Source organism: Martes martes (assembly GCF_963455335.1).
Source record: "Martes martes genome assembly, chromosome: 3".
Lineage (NCBI taxonomy): Eukaryota > Metazoa > Chordata > Mammalia > Carnivora > Mustelidae > Martes > Martes martes.
Window position 1 is genome coordinate 116,498,944 of NC_137890.1, and position 24,823 is coordinate 116,523,766.

Below are 24,823 nucleotides of genomic sequence, written 5' to 3' on the forward strand. Positions count from 1 at the left end.
CAATATCTGAAATGAAAAGGACACTATAGGGATTCAACAGCAGACTGGATGAAACAGAAGGAAGGGTTAGTGATCTGGAATACAGGGCAGTGGAACTCACCCAAACAGAGCAGTAAAAAGAAAAAACAAATATTTAAAAAGATAGATTAAAGGATCTATGGTAGTTTTTACTGGGATGCCAATTAGGCAAAAAAAAAGAGAAACAACAGGAATCCAAATTGGAAAGGAAGAAGTAAAACTGTCACTATTTGTGAATGACACCATTTTATATTTTAAAAAGGTATTATACTAAGTGAGACAAATCAGATAAAGGCAAATGCCATACGATTTCACTTATATGTGGAATCTAAAAAATAAAACAGATAAGTGAAACCAAACTCACAGATGCAGAGAACACAATGGTGGTTGCCAGAGAGGTCATGGTTGGGGTTGAGGAATGGGAGAAGTGGGTCAAGAGATACAAACGTCCAGTCATTAAGTAAGTCATGGGAATGTAATATACAGCACAGTGGCTATAGTCAACAATATTGTATTGCATATTATGTAACTTTACATCGTGACGGGGGAAACTAGACTTATTTTGGGATCATTTTACAATATATACAAACATCAAATCATTTTGTACAGCTGAAGCTAAGATAATGTTATATGTCACTTATACCTCATAAAAAAAACCCTGAGAGTGTATAGAATTTTTAAATTCTTTAAAAAGATTTTATTTATTTATTTGACAGAGAGAGAGAGAGATCATAAGTAGGCCGAGTGGCAGGCAGAGAGAGAGGGAGAAGCAGGCTCCCCGTTGAGCAGAGAGCCAGATTCAGGGTTCAATCCCAGGACCCTGAGGTTATGACCTGAGCTGAAGGCAGACACTTAATGACTGAGCCACCCAGGTGCCCCAAAAGTGTATAGATTTAATTAATACTTTACAGGAATTACAGAAAAAAAAATACATTGTTTACATACAGATACAATCAGCAAAAGTCCAGTCTGTGAGGAACTTACAGGACAAGCAACTCAGTTTCTTCAACAAATGAATTTTAAAAAAGGAGGCAGGGACAGGGTGCCTGCGTGGCTCAGTGGGTTAAGCCTCTGCCTTCGGCTCAGGTCATGATCTCAGCATCCTGGGATCAAGCCCCACATCAGGCTTTCTGGTCAGCGGGGAGCCTGCTTCCCCCTCTCTCCCTCTGCCTGCCTCTCTGCCTACTTGGGATCTCAAATAAATAAATAAATAAATCTTTAAAAAAAAAAAAAGGAAGTAGGGAGGGAGAGAGAGGGGTATATGGAAGGAGAATCTATTAGGTTACATAACAAATTATTACAATGCATGTCAATGGACATTCAAACTAACATCAAAATATTTTTGTGACATTTATGAGATCACTGGAAAGTTGAATTGGGATTAAATATTTTAGTATATTAAAGGATTATTTGTACCATGTGATAATGGTTTTGTTGCTTTACATTAAAAAAATCCTTATCTTTTAGATACATATTTACATATTGATGGGCTGTGCTTTGCAAAAACAAGGCAGTGAAGAGAGGTTGAGTGTGTAGACAAAAAATTATTCATGAGTCGTTGTTGAAGCTGATGGTAGACACATTAAGGGTACTGCTGGGTTTTATTTATTTTTGAAATGTTTAATAAGAAAAGCTAAAAAAGTCATTAACAAGACTGGAAATATTTGCTATAAATAAGACAGAAAATTAACATCAGCCTTATTGAATTCAGAACTTCTGTCATCAAAAGATAAAAGGAAAGAATAGAAAAATTAGAAATTAGAAGTTATTTATTATACTATATATATGTATATAATAGACAAATGTCTAGTATGGCTTTAACTGTCTTTAAAATCCATAGGAAAAAGAAAACCCAGTAGAAAAATGGACAAAAGATTTGAAAAGATAACTTCTCAGAAGGGAAAATATGACCCAGAAATCCTATATTTAGGCTTATACCCCCTAAAGAATCTCCTCTCTGTGAGTACCATGAGATTTTACACACACACACACACACGCGTGCGCGCGCACACACACACACACGCGCGTGCGCGCGCACACACACACACACACACGGATGTTCAGTGCAACATTGTCCGAATAATAGATACTTACATCAACAGAAAAACAAATGTATAAATTGTGGTATATTCACATAATGGGATAAGATCAATAGCTAAATGAAATAAAATGTCAGGTAGCACGGAGATAAAACTTCTGAAATGCTGAGTGTAAAAAGCAAGTCACATAAGACTGGATACAACAGCATATAAGATACATTAAAATATTTTAACAGTATCTATGTCTGTATTTATATATGTAGTTTGTAGTAAATATATTTTAAAAATAATGATTAGACAATTACCAGATTTGCACCAGATTTGTAATTCTTTCTGTGGGAGAAGGAAATCTGCTTTAAAGAAATTTGGCAAAAGATATAAACTTACAGCTTAAGGAAATTTAGTGAACCTTAAAACAGAAAAAAAAAAGAAAAGAAAAGAAGAAATCCACACCAAGACATATCATAATGAAGTTGCTAAAAACTATTTCCCACCCCCCAAAATCTTAACCACCAGAGAAAAATGTCACCTTACTTACAGAGGATCAACAATTCAAATATGGCTCATATCTCATCAGAACCATGGAAACACAATGATTTCAAGTTCTGGAAAAAAAATGTCAATGTACAATTCTATATCAAATGCAAACACTATCATTCAGGAATGAAGGTAAATTAAAGACATTCTTAGATGAAGGGAAAATAAGGTGATTCAGTGCTAGAGAACCTGTTCTAAAAGAGATCCTAAGGGAAATTCTATAGACTGAAAAAAATGATACTGGAAAGAAACCTGGGATATCAGAAGTTAAAGGGAATTGAAAATGGTAACTATCTGAGTGAATATAATAGGCTAGTCTTCTACTTAGTTATTTAAAATTTATTATATTGTCTGAGTGGGTGTTTCATGTATGTAGATGTAATACGAGGACAACTGTAACAAAGAGAAGAGGGGTAAGGAGCCATATATAATGGCAAAATTTCCACATTCCACTTAAAGGGTTAAATATCTATTAATAGTTGATTGTGAAAAGCTAAGTACATTGTTAACTGGACCAACCACTAAAAAAAAATCTGTATAAGGAGGCATAGTAAAACAATAGTCATGGACAGGGGCGCCTGGATAGCTCAGTCAGTTGAGCATCCTAATCTTGATTTCAGCTCAGGTCATGATCTCAGGGTGGTGAGATCAAGCTCCACATCTGGCTTGGGACTCAGCAGGGAGTATGCTGGCAGATTCCCTCCTTCCCTCTCCCTTTGCCCCTCCCCTGGCTCACACTCACTCTCTCCAAAATAAATAAATCTTCTAAAAAAATAGTCACGGACAATTGGAAAACAAATTTTAAAAATGTCATGTATAATAGTACCAAAGAAATGAAGTACTTACATATAAATATAACACAACATAAATATGTATATATATAAATATATATATAAATAGAACACAACAAGATTTCTATGCTGAAAACTATAAAAAAACAACAGAAATCAAGTACAACCTAAAGAAACAGAAAGAGATATGATATTGTCTAAAGATTAAAGACCAAAGCCTTCAAGGATTTCTGTTCTCTTCAAAATGATCTGTAGATTGATCTAATGTACTTCATTCAAAAATCCCAGGATATTTTTTGCAGACAAGCTGATCATAAAATTTATATGCAAAATGGAAATGAATTAAAATAGTTCTTAAAATTTGATGGAAAAGATAGTAGAATTATAGTACCTGATTTTAAGACAGTAAAAAGCTACAATAATTAAGATAGCACAGTACTGACAAAGAGATAGATGCATAAATTGATTAGTGGAACAAAATGAAAAGGCAAATAACTGAGAGAAAATATTTGCAAATCACATATCTGAAAAAGACGTGTATTCATAATATATAAATAACTCCTTAAACTCAACAGTAAGGAAACCACCCAATTAAAAATGAGCAAAAATTAAAAATGAGCAAAAAGTTTCAACAGATAGTTTACCAAGCAGAATTTATGAAAGGCAAACAAATGTGAGAAGATGGTCATCATCGTTAGACATTAAGGAAATGCAAATGAGTATCACAATGAGATACCACTACATGTACTAGAATGACTAAAATAAAAAATTGCTAGGACACCTGGGTGGTGTCTTTTGGGTGGCTTCTCTCTCTACCTCCTGCTCCCCCTGCTTGTGTGCCCTCTTTCTCTCTCTGCCAAATAAATAAAATCTTTTTTAAAAACTGCTGACAATACCGATGGTTGCAGGACTGCATAGCAAATGGATCTGTCATGCATTACTAGTGGGAATGCAAAATATTTTTTATAAGTTTTTTTTAAAGATTTTATTTATTTATTTGACGGACAGAGATCCCAAGTAGGCAGAGAGGCAGGCAGAGGGAGAGGAGGAAGCAGGCTCCCTGCTGAGCAGAGAGCCCGATGCGGGGCTCGATCCCAGGACCCTGAGATCATGACCTGAGCCGAAGGCAGAGGCTTTAACCCACTGAGCCATCCAAGTGCCCTGGGAATGCAAAATATTATAGGCATTCTGGAAAGCAGTTGGATAGCTCTTTATAAATATAAACATAAGTTTACCATATGACTTGACAATCCCTTGTTTAGACAAAAAGCTGACTATAAATACTTCTGATTTTTCTATTCATAAACACCCAAACCTGGAAATAACCAAAATTTCTTTCAACTAAAATGAATGTATACACAAATTCTAGTGCATACATACAATGGAGTACTACTCAGAGATACAAAAGGAGTAAACTATCAATACATGCAATAACTTGAATAAATTTCAAACACTGAGTGAACAAAGACATTATGAAATGTCTACTTTAAGATTCTATTTATAAGACCTGCTCCAAAGACAAAAGAACTATAGCGATGAAGAATAATCAGTGGGTACCTAGCGTTGTTAGTGGGAGGAAGGAAGGTGTGACAGCAAAAGGAAATTTATAGGTTTGATCCCTGAACAATTGTCACAGACTGGTATCCTGGTAAGGCTGAAAACAATATTTTCCATCTACCATCCTCTCCTAATAACATTAGAATTTTTGCCATCAACAGGACCAGTCTGTGTTGCATGAAACACTAGAGTTTTAGAAGATTATTCTGTGTGAGGTAACTGCTGTAGAAACTGAGAATTTAGTTTTATTGTCTATATTTAGTAGAGGTGGGGCTGGTGTTGTCAGAATTTTGTATGTTGCAATAACTACAGTGTCTTAAAAAAAATCGTTGAACTTTAAAAATAGGACCCATGAAGCTTAGTATTGAATTAACTCTAACTCAGTGGTCCTGAGTGGAAGACAGCTTCCACTAAAGCAACCTTGTCACTCCCCGGTTTCTAAGTCTTGATGAGACTGATCACATTACATTATCAGGGAGGAAAGACTTTGGACTTTTTTTCTTTAGATTTGAACTGATAAGGCCAAAGGAACTTTAGCTTTTTTTTTTTGTGAAGTTCAAATATTTATTTATGTATTTAAATTATTTTTATTAGCATATAATGTATATTTGCCCCAGGGGTACAGGTCTGTGAATCATCAGGCTTGCACATTACACAGCACTCACCATAGCACATACCCTCCCCAACGTTCATAACACAACCACTCTATCCCTACCTCCCCACCCCCCAGCAACCCTATTTGTTTGCTGAGATTAAGAGTCTCTTTTGGTTTGTCTCCCTCCTGATCCCGTCTGGAATTTTAGCTTTTATACTTTAATTTTTCCCTGGAAACTTGATAGTGGGAGGAGGTTCATATTGTTCAACTTTTAATAGTCTCATATTTTTGATAGTGTATTATTTGGAGGAGTTTTATGTTGTAATTTGGGTTCCTGGTTTTATCCATGACCCTACTAGGCAATATCAAGTAACACAGTATGAGATAAATAATAAATAGGGTTCACAGTGGTTTTGGAGTTAATTTCTGACCCACTTAAGAGTTTTCTAAAATCATTTTCAGTGTTATTAAAACTATTTTGCAATTTGGTAGATTTCATATACTGCTTCTTTAACAGGAATAGACTCTTCATTTGATTTTTCTAAAATGATGAAATAATGTTAAGTTTAGAACACTAAATCAGTAACTAGAGATCAGATTCTGAAAGCAATAGAGATTGTGTCATTAAGGTACGCATCACTCTAAATCAGTTATTTGACAACAAAAAACAGATATAAGTGTTGAAAGCATTTAAGCAAAAGATTCTATCCAAGCTCAGTCTTTCTCCAAATTACCACTTAGTATTTCTTATCAAAATATGCAATTACCATATGCTTCTTTACTTGCTCTCTGGTCACCAACAGTGTAAATTAAGTTTATATTATCGTAAGTCTTCTTTTTCTTCTTTGGAGAATAAGCTAAAGAAATGTAATAAAACATTTATTTTTAATAATAGTGATGACAGAATTACCCAAGATAGACTATTTCTTCATGCCCAAGGGGAAGTGAGCCTTATGCTAATTTGTATATGGCACTGTGGGGAAATACTGGAGAAAATGGAGAGATGTGAAATGGGAAGACAATTACTCTTGAAACATTATCCTTCAGTTTTATTACTATCATTATATATATATTATTAATTATATTATATTATTAATATATATTATATATATTATATATATATATATATATATATATACAATTACTCTTAAACATTATCCACAGTTAAAAGATATACTTGGAGGGACAGAATTTTCTTCTCGTAGAGAGAAAAGTGACACACAGACCAACTGTAACATATCATTTCCTGCTTGGGGGAGATGCATACCAACATAGCTACTGGCTTAAGACCCACTAGTCCACAGTGACTCTTGTAGTTTTTGGGTGTGCCTTCCAGCCTGGCATAAGCAACTGCATACATATTCTTCCTTTGTGATAAAGGTAATTTTATTTCCTGTTTCTAACCATTTACGGAGGGCAAAAGCTCCTCACATCAAGTGTACTCAATTACACTTTCATCAAAGAAGTTTTCATTAGAGATGTAAAATGTGAGAGTGATCTGTCTCCCCATTGGGGAGAATTCACCTAATATTCCCCTCTTCTCATTCTCTCTGTCTCTCTGGAAACTGTCAACTTAGTGGAAGATGACAATGTTACTTGGAAGTATAATTCAATTTCATTTGTAAAATAGATATTCTTCTGTCACCTTGGTAATATAAATTAAATTCACTTACATCTTCTTCAGAAGAGAGGTTCTGAGGTAACAAATGTCTAAAATGTCTACTTGAAACTCTTTTCCTACTAAGTGAGAAAGTTAACAGTTGAAGATGTAGGGATGTATATTGTTACTAAAGTGTTGTTGTTTTTTTTTTAAACATTTTCTTTAATTGAGAGAGGAGGGGGCAGGAGAGAGAATCTGAAGCAGACTCTACACTGAGCACAGCTTGATCCCACAACCAGGAGATCATGACCTGAGCTGAAATCAAAAGTCAGACACTTAACTGAGCCACCCAGAGGCCGCTAAAATCAAAAGTCAGACACTTAACTGACTGAGCCACCCAGAGGCCGCTAAAGTGGTTTCTTTTCTGAAGCAAGAGATTGTTGTCATTATTTCAATGAACTGAATAGGTTGAATTAGTCCATTTAGCATATATATATTTTATACACACACACACACACACAGTACTCTTTGTTCTGTGAACACAAAAGTGGGAGTTAGAATATTATGGATGATTATGACAGCGGAAAGTATGTAATGAGTATATAGAGACTGATACAAAGTACTATAAAGGATTTAAAGGAAAAGGAATTTCTTTTTTTTTTTTTTTTTTTTTTTTAGATTTCAATCATTTATTTGACAGAGAGACAACAGGCAGGGGGTTGGCAGGCGGAGGGAGAAGCAGCCTTCCTGCTGAGCAGAGACCCAGTGTGGGGCTGGATCCCAGACCCCCGGGATCATGACCTGAGCTGAAGGCAGACACTTAACCAGCTAAGCCAGCCAGGAGCCCCAGAGAAGGATCTTCCAGTTAGGGTTATTAAGAAAGACTTTGTGGAGTGTCATTTATTGTGGAGCTAAACGAACTGTGGGATAGGGTTAGATGGACAGTGAGCGCAGCACTCCAGGCTAAGAAAATTGGACAAAGAGAGGCACAGAAGTAAGAAAAGGTACTTGTGTTTTAGGAATAGTCAGTAGTCTCATTTGATTGGACAATGAAATAAATTGACTGCTTATTATGGGCTAGTGCTTTTGAGATTTTTATGAGAATTTAGGAATATTTTTTTCTTTTCTTTTTTTAAAGATTTTATTTATTTATTTGACAGATAGAGATCACAAGAAGGCTGAGAGGCAGGCAGAGAGAGAGAGAGAGAGAGGAGAGAGGAGGAAGCAGGCCCCCTGCTGAGCAGAGAGCCCGATGTGGGGCTCGATCCCAGGACCCTGGGATCATGACCCGGGCCGAAGGCAGAGGCTTTAACCCACTGAGCCACCCAGGCACCCTAGTAATATTATTTTCGTTTTCAGATGATGAAACTTAGCTCACAGAGGTTAAGTAATTTGTCCAAGCTATTTACATGGCTAGATAATGGGAAAGCAGGGCTTGGGATTCAGCAGTCCGGCTCCAGAGCCTAAGCACCTCAGCCCTAGGTCGTAGCTACCTTCTTCAAGGAGGTAGTGTGAAATGAAGTGTAAAAGTTAGGTTTGGATTGGGCTCTCATGGTGATGAACGGTTGACTCAAAAGTCTGAACTTCATTTAAGAGGTAATGGGGATCTTTACATTTTGGGGCTGGAGGAAAGCCTCAGGACAGATTTAAAGTTTAATTAGTAGCAACATGAAAAATGGATTTGAAGTAGGTAGAAAAAAGAGCCGATGGAAAATAGTTAGTAATCTACTGGAGAAACACGAGGAGGCTCTCGCCTAGAAACAGGATTGATGGGATAGAGATAGGATTGATGGGATGGAAGATGATCTTATTCTATCCAAATACTACATAGTCATGATAACTAAAGCAAGTCTACATTTTTGCATTCTGGCTATGAAATTGTAATTAATATCATTAATTTATTTAATTTAATAAACTCACTATATTTTATAATGTTATAAATAAAAGAAAGCTGGTAGAGATTGGGCATGGCAAACTCATGACTGGATGTCCCTCCTTTAAACTCTTCATTTCCTTCTTTTTTCTTTTCTTCCTTACTTTCCCTTCTTCTCTACTTCCTCCTTTCCTTATTCCCCAACCTCCTGCCCCCAACCCCCAACCATTTTCTTCTGGTATTGCCCTTTCTGGCTGGCAGCATAGTAGATTACCATGTTATTATATAATAGCAGTTATCTTACACACAAGTTTATAAAGTTTCATTTATATGTTTTATGCTAAAAAGTCTATTATTTTATGCTAAAAATACACTTTTTTTTAAGCATATGTAAGTTGGTTAGAACTGCAGTATAGGCAAGCTTGTTTACTGAACCACTTGATAAGATTATTTTACTTTGTTTTAATTTTTACATATATGTCTGCTTTTCAGCTTGAACCCTAATAGAGAAATGCCTAGAACTGTACCTAGCACAAAGCAGATAGCAATTGTAAGCAAACAGAATTTTATAAAAAGATTTTTATGTAAATATATAAATAAGCATTTTCTACATAGCTCTATCAGCTTTTAATATTCTTACATTCACAATACGTTCCACCTTGTCCTCTGTAATGAAGTGTGTCATTTCTCATCTCTTCTCCTTTAAAGCCGTTTTCTTGCATTTTTTGTAAATGATAAGCCATTTTTTTCTCTAGAAGGGCTTGTTTCTAAAATATTAATATATATATACATAAAAGTTAACATCAGTTTCCTGTTTAAAAATGAAAGACAAATATTTAAAGTGTGAGAATTTATATTAGAAATCGAAATTCACTCCTGCCTTGTGACTTGTAAAGTTACATGGTACAAATTTAGGAGGGCAGTGAGGGGTAAATTTCCATCTGTGATCAAACATGAATACTTAGATACAGTTACCTAAGGTACACCTTCAGGGAACTGGTCCCATCACAGATGAGGTAGGGTCTCTCTCTCTCTTTTTTTTTTTTTTTTTTTAAGATTTTATTTATTTATTTGACAGACAGAGATCACAAGTAGGCAGAGAGGCAGGCAGAGAGAGAGGAGGAAGCAGACTCCCTGCTGAGCAGAGAGCCCGATGTGGGACTCGATCCCAGGACCCTGGGACAATGACCCGAGCCGAAGGCAGAGGCTTTAACCCACTGAGCCACCCAGGCGCCCCGAGGTAGGGTCTCTTAATCATAGCTATCCTGCAGAGCTTAGGGAATTTCTAAATCATCTTCAATGGGAGGGATTCCCGAGTAACTTAACCAAAAACACCCAGGCCTACCAGAGATACATGTAATACATGAAATGTGTCTTCCCTTTGTGAATCTCTGGGCTAATGTTGACCCTAGATGTCTCAGAAGGGAAATGACTGTGCAGAGAAAGAACCTTAGAGATCCTCAAAGGTTCGCTAGAGTATTAGCAACAGATGGATCAGTACAGGTGTGTGAGGAAACTAAGCAGGGCCATAGAAAGGACAGTACTAAAGCATTAGGGAGAAGAGTGCTTGGCATCTGTCTCTCATGCCTATTTTCACTAGCCACTCTGGAAGAACTTTGTCAGTCACAGGACATTGTGTGGATTTCTAAAACAGGTCTTGTCTCAGTGGCGGGGAGTAACTAGTGTCAGATTCAACATGGCCCTGGACCTTCTTAACAAATCTCAAAAAGTAAGACCTATAACAATCAAACTGTTTCCAAAGAAATTATCTACATTCAAGGAAAAAGCTAAAGGATATTTAAAAGAATATGAAAATGTTCAGCAACCAAAATGTAAAATTCACAATATCTGGCATCCAGCCAAAAAATACCAAGCATAAAAAGAAGCAAAGAAATATAACCCATAAAATGAGTGATCAATCAGTCAAAACTGACCCATAATGACACAAATGTTAGAATTAAAGATAAGACTATTAAAACATAAGAAAAGACATAGAAGGTATAAAAAGGAACAGAATCAATTTTTTAAATGTATGAGGTGAATAATACGAGATATGCATTAATAGTAGTATAGACATTGCAGAAGAAGAGATTAATTAATGCACAGTCAGGAAAAGAAGCCATCCAAAAGGAAACAATGAGAAAAAAAAGTTACAAAATCAAGGGTATCAGTGAGGTGTGGAACAACATCAAGCAGCCTAATATGCCTATAGAGAAGAGAGAAAGGGCAAAAGAAATAAGAAATAATGTCCATTATCATTTTTTCTACACTATGTTATAACAGAGGTTATAGTCAGGGCAATCAGGCAAAATAAATGAAAAATGCATCCACCTTCAAAGGGAAGAAATAAAACCACCTTTATTTGAAGACAAGATAATCATTTATGTAGAATATCAATTGGCATCTAGAAATAAATTCCTAGAATAAGTGATTTTATCGATGAAAAATACAAAATGAATATAAAAATATGCCTTTCTATATACTAACATCAAATAATCAGAATTTGAAATAATTGGTAAAAATACCAATTATAATAACATAAAAATTATGAAATACCTAGAGATGAACCTATCAGAAGATTTTTAATACCTGTAAACTGCAAACATTAAGGAAGTCTAAATAAATGGAGAGAGATATTTGGTTCATGAGTTGGAACACTCAATATTATCAAGACATCAACTGTACCCAAATTGACAAAAGAATCAACATAATTCTAATCAAAATCTTGGCAAGATTTCTTTGTAGAAACTGAAATGCTGATTCTAAAATTTATATTGAAATGTAAAGGGCTTAGATTAGCCAATACAACTTTAAATAGAACAGACTTAGAAGGTCAGCACTACTAATTTAAAGAACTGTTAAAGGTATAGTAATCCAGACAGTATAATAGACAAATAGGTCAAAGAACAGAGAAAAGTCCAGAAATCAGTCTATACAACTGATTTTTGATAAAGATGCAAAGGCAAAATCTTTTAAAGATTTTGATAACTGTAATTTAAGCACATACTTTGGAGTAAATATATATATAAACATAGAAACAACATGTCAATGTGAGAAAGATTAACCTCTTGTATTAAAACACAATCCAAAAGAAACAATTTAGAATAACTCCACTGGAAATATCTAGAATTCAAATAGCTCTGCCAATAACCTGGCTCAGGCAGCCTGTGGTGCTACCATGCCTAACATCAGTGGTCACGTCTAATGGGCTCTCCCAGTGCCAGAACTTGTCCCATTGCACTAGTTGCCACTAAAATTGGCCAGGAATCCTTGAATAGTAATTGGTATCAGAGACCTGATAAAAAAGAGGAGACCTGGGACATTCTGTTGCTCTCCAAACCAGATACTTCCAGAGATGTCTGGAAGAAAAAAAAAATCAACATGGAGAGAACACTCACTGAAAAAAGGGGTAAATATTGGAAAATAAAAATTGCGGTAAAGTGGAATAAGCCGAGCTCACCATACCAGCACTGACAATACTAAAAGGCATATGTAACAAAATTAGACTAAAAGCTTATCATACATCTTTCAATTCAAAATAAAAAAATTTCTATGTAGTGGTATATATCAATATAACCGAAGTATGTGTATCTTATGCCACATCTGGGTTTGTCAACAATAAGCTCCTGAAATTACTTAGAATTTTAGACAAACATTAACTGATATGGATAGTTAATGTTATTTTATTAAATAAAAAACAATCTACAAAACACCCTATAAGGTATAACAACATAATTTATTTATTGTAATAAATTTTTCACAGAAATATTACACAATGTGTGTGTATGCCACATAATAGGGTGATGCTGGGATTACAAATATTTTTTTTCTTTCCCTTTATATGGTTTACACTCTACAATCATAAAATATTATGTAGTATTTAAAATTAAAAACAGTTATTCTAAAAAAAATTAGCTGGTGGGGAAATATTGAGAACTTTTTCCAAGAAATTCTGAGCATCAGAAAAATCAGTTTATCATTTTTTTCTAGAGGAATTACAAATGTCGTTTATGGTGTGAGATAAAGTTAAAAGCAGTTGTATCAAATAGGGCAGTACTTTTCAGATTATTGTCAGAATATAATAGGACAAAATATAGTGAACTTCATAACTTTCAGTTTTGTGTAATGCATATCATTTGGGGTAACTGGCTGTTTGTTACCTCACAAACTGTACTACCAAATATCAAAGCTGGCAGAAGCTTCTTTTTTTTTTTTTAAACTCACTACAAATATTTAGTGATTCTTTATTTTTTAAATATTTTATTTATTTATTTGAGAGAGAGTATGAGCGAGCAGAAGGTAAGAGAGAGAAGCAGACTCCCCATGGAGCTGGGAGCCCAATGCGGGACTCGATCCTGGGACTCCAGGATCATGACCTGAGCTGAAGGCAGTTGCTTAACCAACTGAGCCACCCAGGTGCCCGCTGGCAAAAGCTTCTTATACGGCCCCAGTTAGAGGTTAAAGCCACCCTACCTTCCTGTCACTCTCTTCTCTGCTTCTACGCCGTTGTTCCTCTATCCTAGCTTCTCTTTTAACATCTTCTCCAATCCTTGTCAGAAGTAACATCTCTTTATTCTTCCATTCCTAGAGAGTGCAAATGTTACTGTACTCAGTACCTGTTCACAATAAACCTTTGAATTCTTTCCACCACCAACAAGCAAATTAGAACAAGTAAGGGGCCTAACAGAAATCTGGTCAAGCATAACATTGGCTTTAGGATGGGGTTTTCTTACAGACTCCTATTACGAATGCAGGCATGGTTATTTTTTACTAAAGCTAAATTTAAAGAATTTTCCACCCTCTAATGAGGACTTTTGGGGAGTTAAAGTGTCTAGTGACTTTCACAATCATCTCTTTAATAGTAGATATTGGCTCAGATAAATAGTTTGTGGTGTCAGCCTCATTATTTTATGTAACAACTTGTACATTACAGCTGGGAAAAAAGATTAATGTGGATAAATGATTCAGACCTGAAATTATTTCCAAGTATGAATGAGAAGTAAATTCATTATAAATGAGACAACTGTATACAATTTTTCTCTAAATATTTTAAATTTGTTATCTCACCTCTTCAATTTTTCTACGAAGACTAAGTTTTCTCCTTGTGTATTCTCTCTGTCGTCTTTCTTCTCTATCCATCCGAAGTAGGCGTTGCTCTTCTGCTGTGTGCTCAAGTTGTTCTAATTCCCTATTTATCATATCCAAATATCTAAGTAGAAGTGCAAATACAAGTAAAGGTGAATTGCTTCTTTCCCTTATAATGGCATCATCTCCGCTTTGATACTCCCAAACCACCTTCTTGCTTGCTTTTTATTATTATTTTTTAAAATATTTTATTTATTTATTTGACAGGGAGAGATCACAAGTAGGCAGAGAGGCAGGCAGAAAGAGGGGAAGGGAAGCAGGCTCCCTGCTGAGCAGAGAGCTGGAATCAGGGCTGGATCCCAGGACCCCGGGATCATGACCTGAGCCTAAGGCAGAGGCTTTAACCCAGTGAGCCACCCAGGCACCCCTGCTTTTTATTTCTTAAACTACAGGAATTTTTACAGTTTTTCTATCAGCTCTGATCATGGACCTTCAAGCCAGCCTGACCCACCAACTCACCATACTTTACTCCTTATACAAATCTCCCTATTATGTAAGTATCTCTTATTATCGCACGACCAATGATAAAATGTGGAGCAAATTTATTAAAAACATTTTGCACAGTAAGTATTCATAGCTTTATATATTTAGGAATATGGGTTTGCAAAGAAAGCTAAAATAACTGAAACACTGACTTCAAATCTGGAAAAACACCAAAAAACAAAAAACAGATCTGAGTTTCCTAAGAAAAAGACATGTACTAGGTCTGTTGTAATTTACCAGGCCTTGAACGAATAGTCTGGGTCTCTGGTATGCCAATCTGTTTTATGGAACTACCATGAAATAAAAATATGGAATATTAAAAAGTCAGGCACTGCAGCCCAATCTCTCACTTTAATGAAGGAGGAAAAAGACCAATAATATCCCTTCACTTCCTGAGAAATGGTCTTGATCACAGAATGGTAATGATTGAATGTTAGTAGGTAATATCCAAGGACCTTAAGACAGTTTAGAGATGATGCATATTTGTATTGGCATTAGATAAAGTTTCATTTTTTGACTTTTCACTAATTTATTCAAACTTAATGCTGTCAGTCCTTGAAGATGATCATAAGAAGCTACTGTAGAAGCATGTGCTAAAGATAATTTTCCTCCATCTCCTACAATAGGAAGGACTTTGGATCTGATTTTGCTTTACCAGTTATCAGCTTAGATTACCTTTTGGACTCACAGCAACCCTGTCTTCTCTGGCAGAAATTTCTCTTTACAGCTTTGCCACCATAATTTCCCAATTCCCATACCTCTTGGTCTCCTTTCCTCTCCATAGTGGGAACGGTAGTGGAGTTAAGTAGTGTCTAGTTCTCAAAAAATCCTATCTTCAATTCTTTCTAGTATCTTCCTACATATTTTGGTCCACAACATATAAATGCAATACACATTAACTTCAATCTCACCTGTGCCTTATTAATCTTTCCTGATCCTTAATAGATTGGGTACCTTCCTGTAACAAAAAATTTTGGAACCGTGCAACATCAGAACGTCTAGGTATTTGACTGTTTTCCTGTAGTCTATTTACTTGCTTTGCAAGCATTTCCTATAAAAAAAAATTGTGTTATCATATATACACATAAACATAAATGTATGTAAATTTGACTATGTATATATAAAATCTTCTTTTCACATTCCCAGAAATAAAACTGTCTTATTACATGCTTAGTAAAATTCCTGTACTTCGTGATAGCTAATTCTGTTTAGCTATTATAGACAAGACAGCCAACCCAAAATAAAGATCTTTCTCTGAAAATAAATGATAAATATTTCATCTTATTTTTCTATCCATTCTGAAAAAATTAAATGATAATAAGGAAGGAGGGGAGGAGAATCTCTAGACATAAGGGGGAAACTGGGTAAAATATAGAAAATAGTGTAAGAAAGTCATTATTTCCTACAACTCTCTCTCTTTTTTAAGATTTATTTATTTATTCCAGAGAGAGAAAGAGCACTAGAGCACAAGTGGGAGGAGGGAAAGAAGGAGGGAATCCTCAATCAGACACCATGCTGAATGTGGAGACCACGGCAGGGCTTAATCCCACCCATGGGATCGTAACCTGAGCCAAAACCAAGAGTCAGATGCTCAACTGACTGAGCCACCTAGGTGCCCCTCTACAACTCTCTTAACCTTTGAACATAAATTTGTAAACATACACACACAACACATTTCTCATTTTTATCCAACTCTCTTGACCCTAAAACCTGAGTTTACTCATGCACGTGTGCATATGTGCACACACTGTCAAAAATTGAAAGGAAGTCACTGTCTATACCCACTCTACAGCAGATCATTCCACGTCACATTTAAGAACATTTTTTATTGAATGAACACAGCTGCACGTGTGTGGGTACGCATGCACAGTGTACATATTCTTCCAGTCACCAATAGGACATTGTAATTATTCATACTCCTTCTTTTTTGTTACAAAAGCTGTTTTGGGGGGCTCCAGCTGAAGAATCTTGCTGCCACAATAGACTCTTCCTATTGCTCTTAGCTCAGGTAGAAATGACACATCTGAGTAGTAATTTAACTGCTAAATTACCCAAACTACTGTCGGCTTATTAATAGATGACTTGGTCCCTTTTCTTTTCTTGGCTTAATACAGTAATCTCAAAATATTATTTATTCCTCTTCTAAATTTTCATTTTGAAAAAGTAGTTTGTCAAAATTAAAGGTAAAAATATTATGTGAAAATATTTTGAATACAAATAATGCTTTCTTCAAAGCCCTATGTAGAGAAACCAAATTTAAGTGTTTAACTTACTTGATCTCTTATATAGTTTCTTTCAAAGTCTAACTTTAAACTGGTAAGATACTGCCTGTACTTATTCAATTCTCTCAAGGTACACACAATCTAAAAAAAAACAAAACAGCAGTAATGACAAAAATATATAAATACAAATATTTAAAAATCATAGCAATTACTTTCTTTTTATTTATTTATTTTTAAAAATATTTTATTTATTTATTTGACAGACAGAGATCACAAGTAGGCAGAGAGGCAGGCAGAGAGTGAGAGGAGGAAGCAGGCTCCCTGCTGAGCAGAGAATCTGATGCAGGGCTCAATCCCAGGACCCTGAGATCATGACCTGAGTGGAAGGCAGAGGCTTAACCCACTGAGCCACCCAGGCACCCTGCAATTACTTTCTGAGGAAAAATAGTAATAGCATACCATTTGACAATATTTTTGTATTAAGAGTAATAAATTGCTAACGATTTTGTAAGCAGTAACTCTTTACAACTTTTAATCAACAGGAAATTTCTAACCAGTTATCATTACTTTATTAATATGCATTATGCCATGCTAGGGGATTTAGTACACACAACTGAGTTATTAGAAGAAATGTAAACAATGAATCATGCAACACTACATCAAAAACTAATGATGTACTGTATGGTGACTAACATAACATAATAAAAAAAATACCAATGTAATAATAATGTTCTACCCCAATAAGAATATAGTTCATCAAGATTCTACCTATTACTAGTTTCCTATTTTATCTCAAGTTTTTAAAAAGCTTAGGGGACATAATCCCTGACAAACATACAATGACCTTAGAGACAGAGAAAGAAGACTATTATACATCTGGGAAAATTACCTTTATATCCTCAAATTATTTGGTTATCATCTTTTGATATTATAAAGAAAAAAGATGAGGGAAGAAGTAGTTTCATTTAGAAAAAATCTATTGTCTGTTTTCCTTTAACTCAAATACTGAGTAATTTATAAAATTTCCCATTAAGTATTTCTCATGACCAAGTTAGAGGTGATACAGACCCCCCAGTGAGCTACAGAAGCAAGCTTTATCAAATCTTGGAGGTTTATAATGACTAAAAATAATTAATCTTCAACCCACTTTATTATTGCTGGTGATATAGCCACCTTTCTTTAATCTTCTCAGGATATCTTTGCGCTTATAGTATGCTCTTAAATGTGGATCATGAAGACTTTTATATTGGTTTTCCAAAAGTCGACAATAAGGATCAGTCAGGTTAAAACCGTAAGAAGGTTGAAAAAGCTGCAAACACAGATTTTAAAATATTATAAAGGTAAAACTAATGAATTTCACTTTTAAATGTTAATCTATTGAAATGACTAGATTGTTCACTGAAAATAAAGCACGCAAGAAGAATTTGAAGTGGGGAAGAAACAGCAACAGAAAGATTTGCATTAGGCAACATGAATTTATATTATCCTAACTTATTTTTCCCCACTGACCTGAGTTGTTCTAAAAACCTACCTTCGCTCAATTAATTCCTCCCAGATCACTATCAGTCCCTGGCTCTTGGGTCAGAGAAGAAAGAAGGAAAAGAAAGGAAATAGGAAGAAATTTGCTTTAATGTATAAAGAGAGTGAAGGTTATGATTCTTCCTTTTCCTTTTCCCACTTCCAGGTCAAGGTACTCCCTAGATTTAAAAGGATAAAGGGATAATAGTAATTATGATTATTATATATCAATAATCTGAAAATAAAGAAAATAAGAAAGTCTTTCACCAAGATTCATGGAAACAACTTTAGCCAAAAAAGTAGCAGTAAAACTTAGATATTAAATATAATGAATAAAGGTTATTATGTATTAGGGTCTTATTTAAGGCAAGAAACCCAGTGGTCTCTGAGAGTGGTATAGTCAGGGGGAAAAAAAAAAAATCAAGGTCTGTATTATAAAGTTCAACATATTAAGGAACCAATTATAAAAGATATTGATAAGGATTGAGGTTTCTTCATATGTGTAAAGACCACATACAACTTTATACAGTAGTCATTAGCCTGCAAACGAAGGAGAATATCAGCTAATAGTCATGTTTATCTATCTGTTACATTAGAGGAAACAGCTGAATTATCTCATCCATTTGTAAATTAAAACATTACCAAAGTGAGGTGGGTTTGTGTGGGGTGTGTGTGTGTGTGTGTGTGTGTTTCAGCCCATTTTCCAATTGCAGGATGGTGATAATGGGTTTTGGGGAACTTCTGAAAGGGAAAAAGTGGAGGATGAAGTAGGTGTGGAAGCTGTCCTAATATTTTGTGTTCTTCCTTTTCTTTTTTCTTTCTTTTCACTTTCCTTTAATTTTTCCTGGCCAGAAAAGTGTAAGTTAGTCTAAAGTACAGTCAAAACAGTACTCGGCTCAAGGGAAAGCCAATTGGAATGTGTGGAAGACGTGGCAAACCCTAAAGCACTTGCCCTGCTGGCAGCTATTCAGTTCCCCTGATAAGCCCCTCCGCATTGTTCACCAATCCAGGTCTGGCTGCAGGTACCAGTTTGTGACCTCTGTGTTCAGTCTGGCAGGAGCCACCTCTGTCAGATTCTGAACACTAAGGAGCCTGGCTGGGTGGGACCCTTGAAAGAACTCCCTCAAGCTATAGGTGGGAGGATGGTTCATATGTGGGCAAAGGGGCAGACTGCAGGAATATGATAGGATGCTAGCTTTCCTTTTCCATTTAAAAGCTTCCTTGATAAGTTTCTGACTTCTTGCTTAATGCAAGGCTTCAATCTCTTCCAAGGATGTACATCGTAAAACAGAATTCCCTCATTACTAATGCTTCCCTGAGAAGGCAAAGAGAAGAATCTCTTAGGACAGTGTCTTGAATTCAGTAAGACCAGGTATAAAGCCCATACCTTTCTTGCAAGGGGAACAATCAACAATCATGACTCAAGAATGGATTGATTTTTTTTTTTTTTAAATGTTGACATTTAGCTGTCAATATCTCTTAGCTGTTGAACTTTAGCTGTGAGGGCATTATGTTTCTCAGGACCAAACTTGGGCTACTGATGTGTAAACAAGGAACACCTTTTTTTTTTTTTTTTGACAGACAGAGATCACAAGTAGGCAGAGGGGCAGGCAGAGAGAGAGAGAGAGGAGGAAGCAGGCTCTCTGCTCGGCAGGGAGCCCAATGCGGGACTCGATCCCATAACCCTGAGATCATGACCTGAGCCGAAGGCAGAGGCTTAACCCACTGAGCCACCCAGGCGCCCAAGGAACACCTTTTAGACATATCCATTCATTAGATCCAGGCTGTGCATCCCATTGTCAATTAAAGTGGTTGGTTTCTCTTTTAAAAAAAACTTTAAAGTGTAAACATAAACCATCTCTTTTTTGAGATTTACTGAAAGAAAAAGAAGGACTTCACAAAATCAGTCTTCAGGGAGATAGTCTGGTGCTTGATTAGGATTACATGAAGATGGTTTAGGGGGGAATAAATGTGATAAAAAATAGAGAGAACATTTTTTAAAAAAGTAGTTGACAAGTAAATTAATATTTGACAGAAATGGTAATTCAACAAACAATATATTTGACTAAGCAGACAAAAGACAGGGCTAAGTTTATACCCTGAAGAGATTTCAAGCATGGTTTAGGAAAGCTAGTTTGTTTGGATGTGACTTAGCCAAACAGTGTGAGGTGACCTATTTTTTGTTAGCTTGCTCTATTGTAATAAAACAAGGGGGAATTATATATTTCTCAGAAACAAAACTTTAAGTAATCATATTTATTAGGCAAGTATCAAATACCAAGGGACCCTACTAATTTCTGATGACATCATAGATAGAAGGAGGGCAGAAGTGTCACTCGGAATTCTTTCTTGTAAAATTCTTTGCACTATTGATCAAAACAACCACTTAAAAACAGAATGTGTTGAACCTCCTTCAGCATTAGCACTGAGTCAAAGGCTGGGGATGTTTAAGGGTTGAGGTAATGCTGAGGACTAAAAACACGGAAGTTTGAGGTAGGCACACTATACCCTAGTGTGATTTACATTATAAAATTATAATTATAAAATTATAGTGTTGAGTAAAATTACACAAACCACGGGTAATGCAAATTTTAAGGAAATATAAGCTAACTGGGAGCTGTAGTAGTTCAGAAAGAATCTTGAAAGGTGGTTCAGATTCACAGATTGGGCAGAAGAAGAGACAATATGTCAGGTTTGGAAAGCAAGATGAAGAAAGGCACAGAAATATTAACGTGGTATGTCTCTTATGTGGCGTAAGAGACCCCAGGTGGAAGAAGCTGAGGCTCTCGATTAGAGAAAAGGCTGGATGAGGAGGTTGGGGCAAATCATGGAGTCATTAGTTAAATACTAAACATGTTAACTTATTTCAATGTCACTGTTTTCTCACTGAATGTATGAAATAGAATGCAGTCATAATAAAATCATAGAAAAGTGTTCTGTAATGCAGGTTTTGTCCAAGTTATTTTTGGTTGGAAATCATAACACAATTAAATGCCCAACTAGCACCAATAAGCTTTTACCTTTCAGCCAAATATTTTTTTTTAACAAAATCTCACTAAATAGGTATAAATACAGTTATTGTAAGGGAAAGTTAATGTGGTTCTGTAAGTTATGAATTAAGACAGAACTAAGAATCTAAACTTTCTAGCCCAAGATACTGTGCAAACTATACTAGATGAAGTTGCTTGGTATCCATCCTAGGTTAGGTAAGGGGCTGGTTATTTTTTTCTTGTGTATGGTAGTGCAAATTCCCCTAAAGGGCTTTGTATGATGTAGTGCCTCAATCTAACAGCAAGTAGGAAAGAGCAAAAACCAACATAAGACCATTAAAAATTACTTTACCTTTTCACTTAACTTCGTAGTATAGTATAAAGTTTTGCTTCCTGGGATCAGAGGCAGCTTAACCCCAAGAGGCAGATCCAGTAGTTGACCCGCTCCGACCCCTGGTAAGTGGGTTTTGTGCACGCCCTGTCAGATGCAATTGGAGAGTTTGGCCTTTCCTTTTAGTATTAGGTATTAGGCCAATCTACTCCTACTCCAGTCAAGAGTTATACAGTCAGGGTCGAAGGCTCCCGCCCTCCCAGACAGCCCTGAAGACCTCCTCCCGCTTCCCGGTCACCCGCCTCGCCGCTGCGCCACGGCCAGTTGCGGCCAGAGCAGCCCGAGAGCACTGCCACCCGCCGCCCGCACGAGGGCACCAGAAGCGGGCGGTTAGGGACCGCGCGACAGGTCTGCGGCTCTCCCTGCCCCGGCCCTAGAGGGCGGGAAGCCTGGCGTAGCACCACGACGCCAGGCTAGCTGCCACTCACGTCTCCGCAGTGCTGGCTGTCCGCGGCCAGGCTACTGGTGGCCGTCTTGGTGGCAGCGACGTTGGCAGCCTTGGAACAGGCGCTGAGGTACAGCTCCATCGCCGGCCTGGGCCCTTCTTTCCCCCTCCGCCCACCCCTGTCTCCTTCCCTCGCACCCCTTTCCCCGTCGTCGTCCCTCCGTTGCGACTGGACCCGGAATGGCCAGTACCCCGCATCCGCGAGGCCTCACCCTCGCGGCGTTCCAGCCTCCGAACTTGGGGGCCCCAGAAAGGTGGTGCCCTCCCGAGGGCTGGTCCCCAGTGCTTGGGCCTGCAGCGCCCCGGATTTGGGGAAATCAGCCCTAGGGGCCTGGTCTGCGAGGGCCACAGTCGCAATATTATTTCTCTCAGAAACCAGCTCCTCTCAGTCGTACAAACCCCAAATCCGAACTTTGAAACCTTTGCGGGAGGGTAGCTGGCTAATTTCTCCTGCTCTCCAAGGGGCTATGGTTTGGCCCGGGTGGGGGCCGGGGGAGGGGGAGAGGCAAAAAAATTATTAAAAATTCAGAAGTGATGGTAGAGCCCATTCTAGGGACAAAGGCCTCGTTTTCTATATGTGCCCGTTATAGAAATTGTGATCACACCCATCCCCAGGCTCCCACCTCCTCTTTCCACTCCAGGTCCCCATAACTGTACTTTGGTTTCCTTTGGGGGCTCTGCCTTTCTCCTGGCCTCCTCCCTCCTGTAGTTTTCCTCTTTCCTTTCTAGCTCTCTTCTCTTTCTCCTACTCCCTCTTCTCTGCCTCCCTTGCTTTTTCCTAGATCCCTCTTTCTCCTTCCTGTCAGCCGTCCAGCCAGAATTTATAAAATGCCTGACTCCTTGGAGACAGTCATTGAAAGGGGGCACTGGGAATATGGCAGTGAGTAAAATTTGGCCCCTTCCTTCAAGGAGCCAACTAGACTGTGAGTACTTTGAGGGCACTGAATGTATCTGATTTGTCAACAATGTGGACTGAGATTCTTAATATCACTCAACCCATTGTTGTTGTTTCTTATTTCTGGGCCATTTAGTAGTAGTACCTACTATTTACTGAGAATTTACTAACTCCAGATACTGTGCTAACCACTCACCACATTGAATCTTTGAAACAGCCTTGCCAATAATGACCTCTGTTTTCCAAAGGTTAAAGAAGAATGATAGTTATTATTAAATCATGGCCCCAGAGACAGTTTCTTAGTGCACTAGTTTTATATCTGTTCTGTTTGTTTTAATGGCACTCATATGCATGGGACTCCCAAATTTAAAACTGGGATATAGTCCTTGGGATATAGTCCACTGCCGGCATTCTCACAGTCATCTCAAATTCAGTGTACTCAAATTTCAACCTACCTGCCACTAAAACAGTACAAAACTAAGGTCCTATTCTTGCATTTCCTATCTCAATGACAATCAGGATCTACCCAAGCTGGAAACTGTGATACAATACTGGATACTTCCTTTTTCCGTTATTCCCCCACATTCAGTTGATCTCTTTGTCCTACTGATTTTATCACTGAAATTAATTGGTCCTTTCCTCACCGTCTGTACACTACTCCCCCAGTTAAGCGGTTCATTTTTTTGTCTGTGTGATCACCACAGCCTTATTTCTGCCACCTTTTACCCAACAGTCCATCTTTTATCGAAATATTTTCTGATGCCATCTCTCTCCCTTTTAGTAAATCCCTGGTTGCCATAAGACAACACAAAGCATATAACAGCCTCCAAGACTTGGTCCCTGTATTAGTTTTCTCTTGCTGCTGTAACAAATTGCCACAACCTTAGTGGCTTAAAACAGCACAAAGGTATTATCTTACAATAATTGATGTCAGCAGTCTGAAATGAATCCCATTTTGCTGGAATCAAGGTGTTGACAAGGCTGCATTCTTCTGGAGGCTGTAGGACACAATCTGTATCCTTCCTTTTTATGGCTTCTAGAAGCTTCCCTGTTCTCCACTTCAAATCCAGCATGTAGTGTTTTCAGATCTCTCTCTCTCTCTGGCTGTGTATGTATAAAGAAGTATTGGTTGTATTCTTGGAGATGACAGAGGAGGATGTGTTTGAAATTTTATAAACTTTGGGTTCTTTTCAGAGACAATCTTGCCCTTTCCTTCATAACAAACCATTCACAAAATTTAATGGCTTTAAATAATGATTATTTCTCACAACCTTGGGTTTGCTGACATTTCTTTCAGTCAGAGTTGACTCAGCTTGAGCTGGATCACCTAGGATGGTTTTAGCCACGTGTCCAGGGCCTCAGCTGGGATGGCTGTAGTGGTTGGGATTGCTGAAACACTCTCTACAGATGTTCTTTTCATATTCTAGGTGTTTAGATCATGCTTTTTTTACATGGACGTCTTGGGGTTTCCAGCATCAAGAGGGGATGAGCATTAGTGTGCTTTGGTGCTTTTCAAATCTTCACTAGTATAACATTTTCTAAGGATGCCAATGATTGGTATCCTGAGGCAGTATGAGCTCATCTTGACCAGATTACATCTGCAAATTCTCTATTTCTAAGTAATAGTCATAGTCAAGTTTGGAGTGGACTAAATTTTCAGGGAGGGCACCATTCAACCAAGTACAAAAAGTTACAGAACATCCTGCAAATGGAGGAAGTTTGAT

At 37.1% G+C, this 24,823-nt stretch overlaps 1 protein-coding gene across 1 annotated transcript in view; it reads right to left on the reverse strand.

The window, feature by feature from the left end:
• The window catches only part of FSIP2 (fibrous sheath interacting protein 2), a gene marked incomplete at both ends in the record, with an annotated part of 90,774 nt that extends 68,488 nt beyond the window's left edge, over positions 1-22,286 (reverse strand). Inside the window, 9 exons of the mRNA XM_080799173.1 lie at positions 6,305-6,394; positions 9,651-9,777; positions 13,484-13,594; positions 14,078-14,219; positions 15,550-15,689; positions 16,912-17,001; positions 18,008-18,169; positions 21,721-21,846; positions 22,188-22,286. Of these exons, the coding sequence (XP_080655299.1) occupies positions 6,305-6,394; positions 9,651-9,777; positions 13,484-13,594; positions 14,078-14,219; positions 15,550-15,689; positions 16,912-17,001; positions 18,008-18,169; positions 21,721-21,846; positions 22,188-22,286 (1,087 nt within the window). The remainder of the gene's footprint in view (positions 1-6,304; positions 6,395-9,650; positions 9,778-13,483; positions 13,595-14,077; positions 14,220-15,549; positions 15,690-16,911; positions 17,002-18,007; positions 18,170-21,720; positions 21,847-22,187) is intronic.
• Between the last annotated feature and the right edge of the window lie 2,537 nt (positions 22,287-24,823).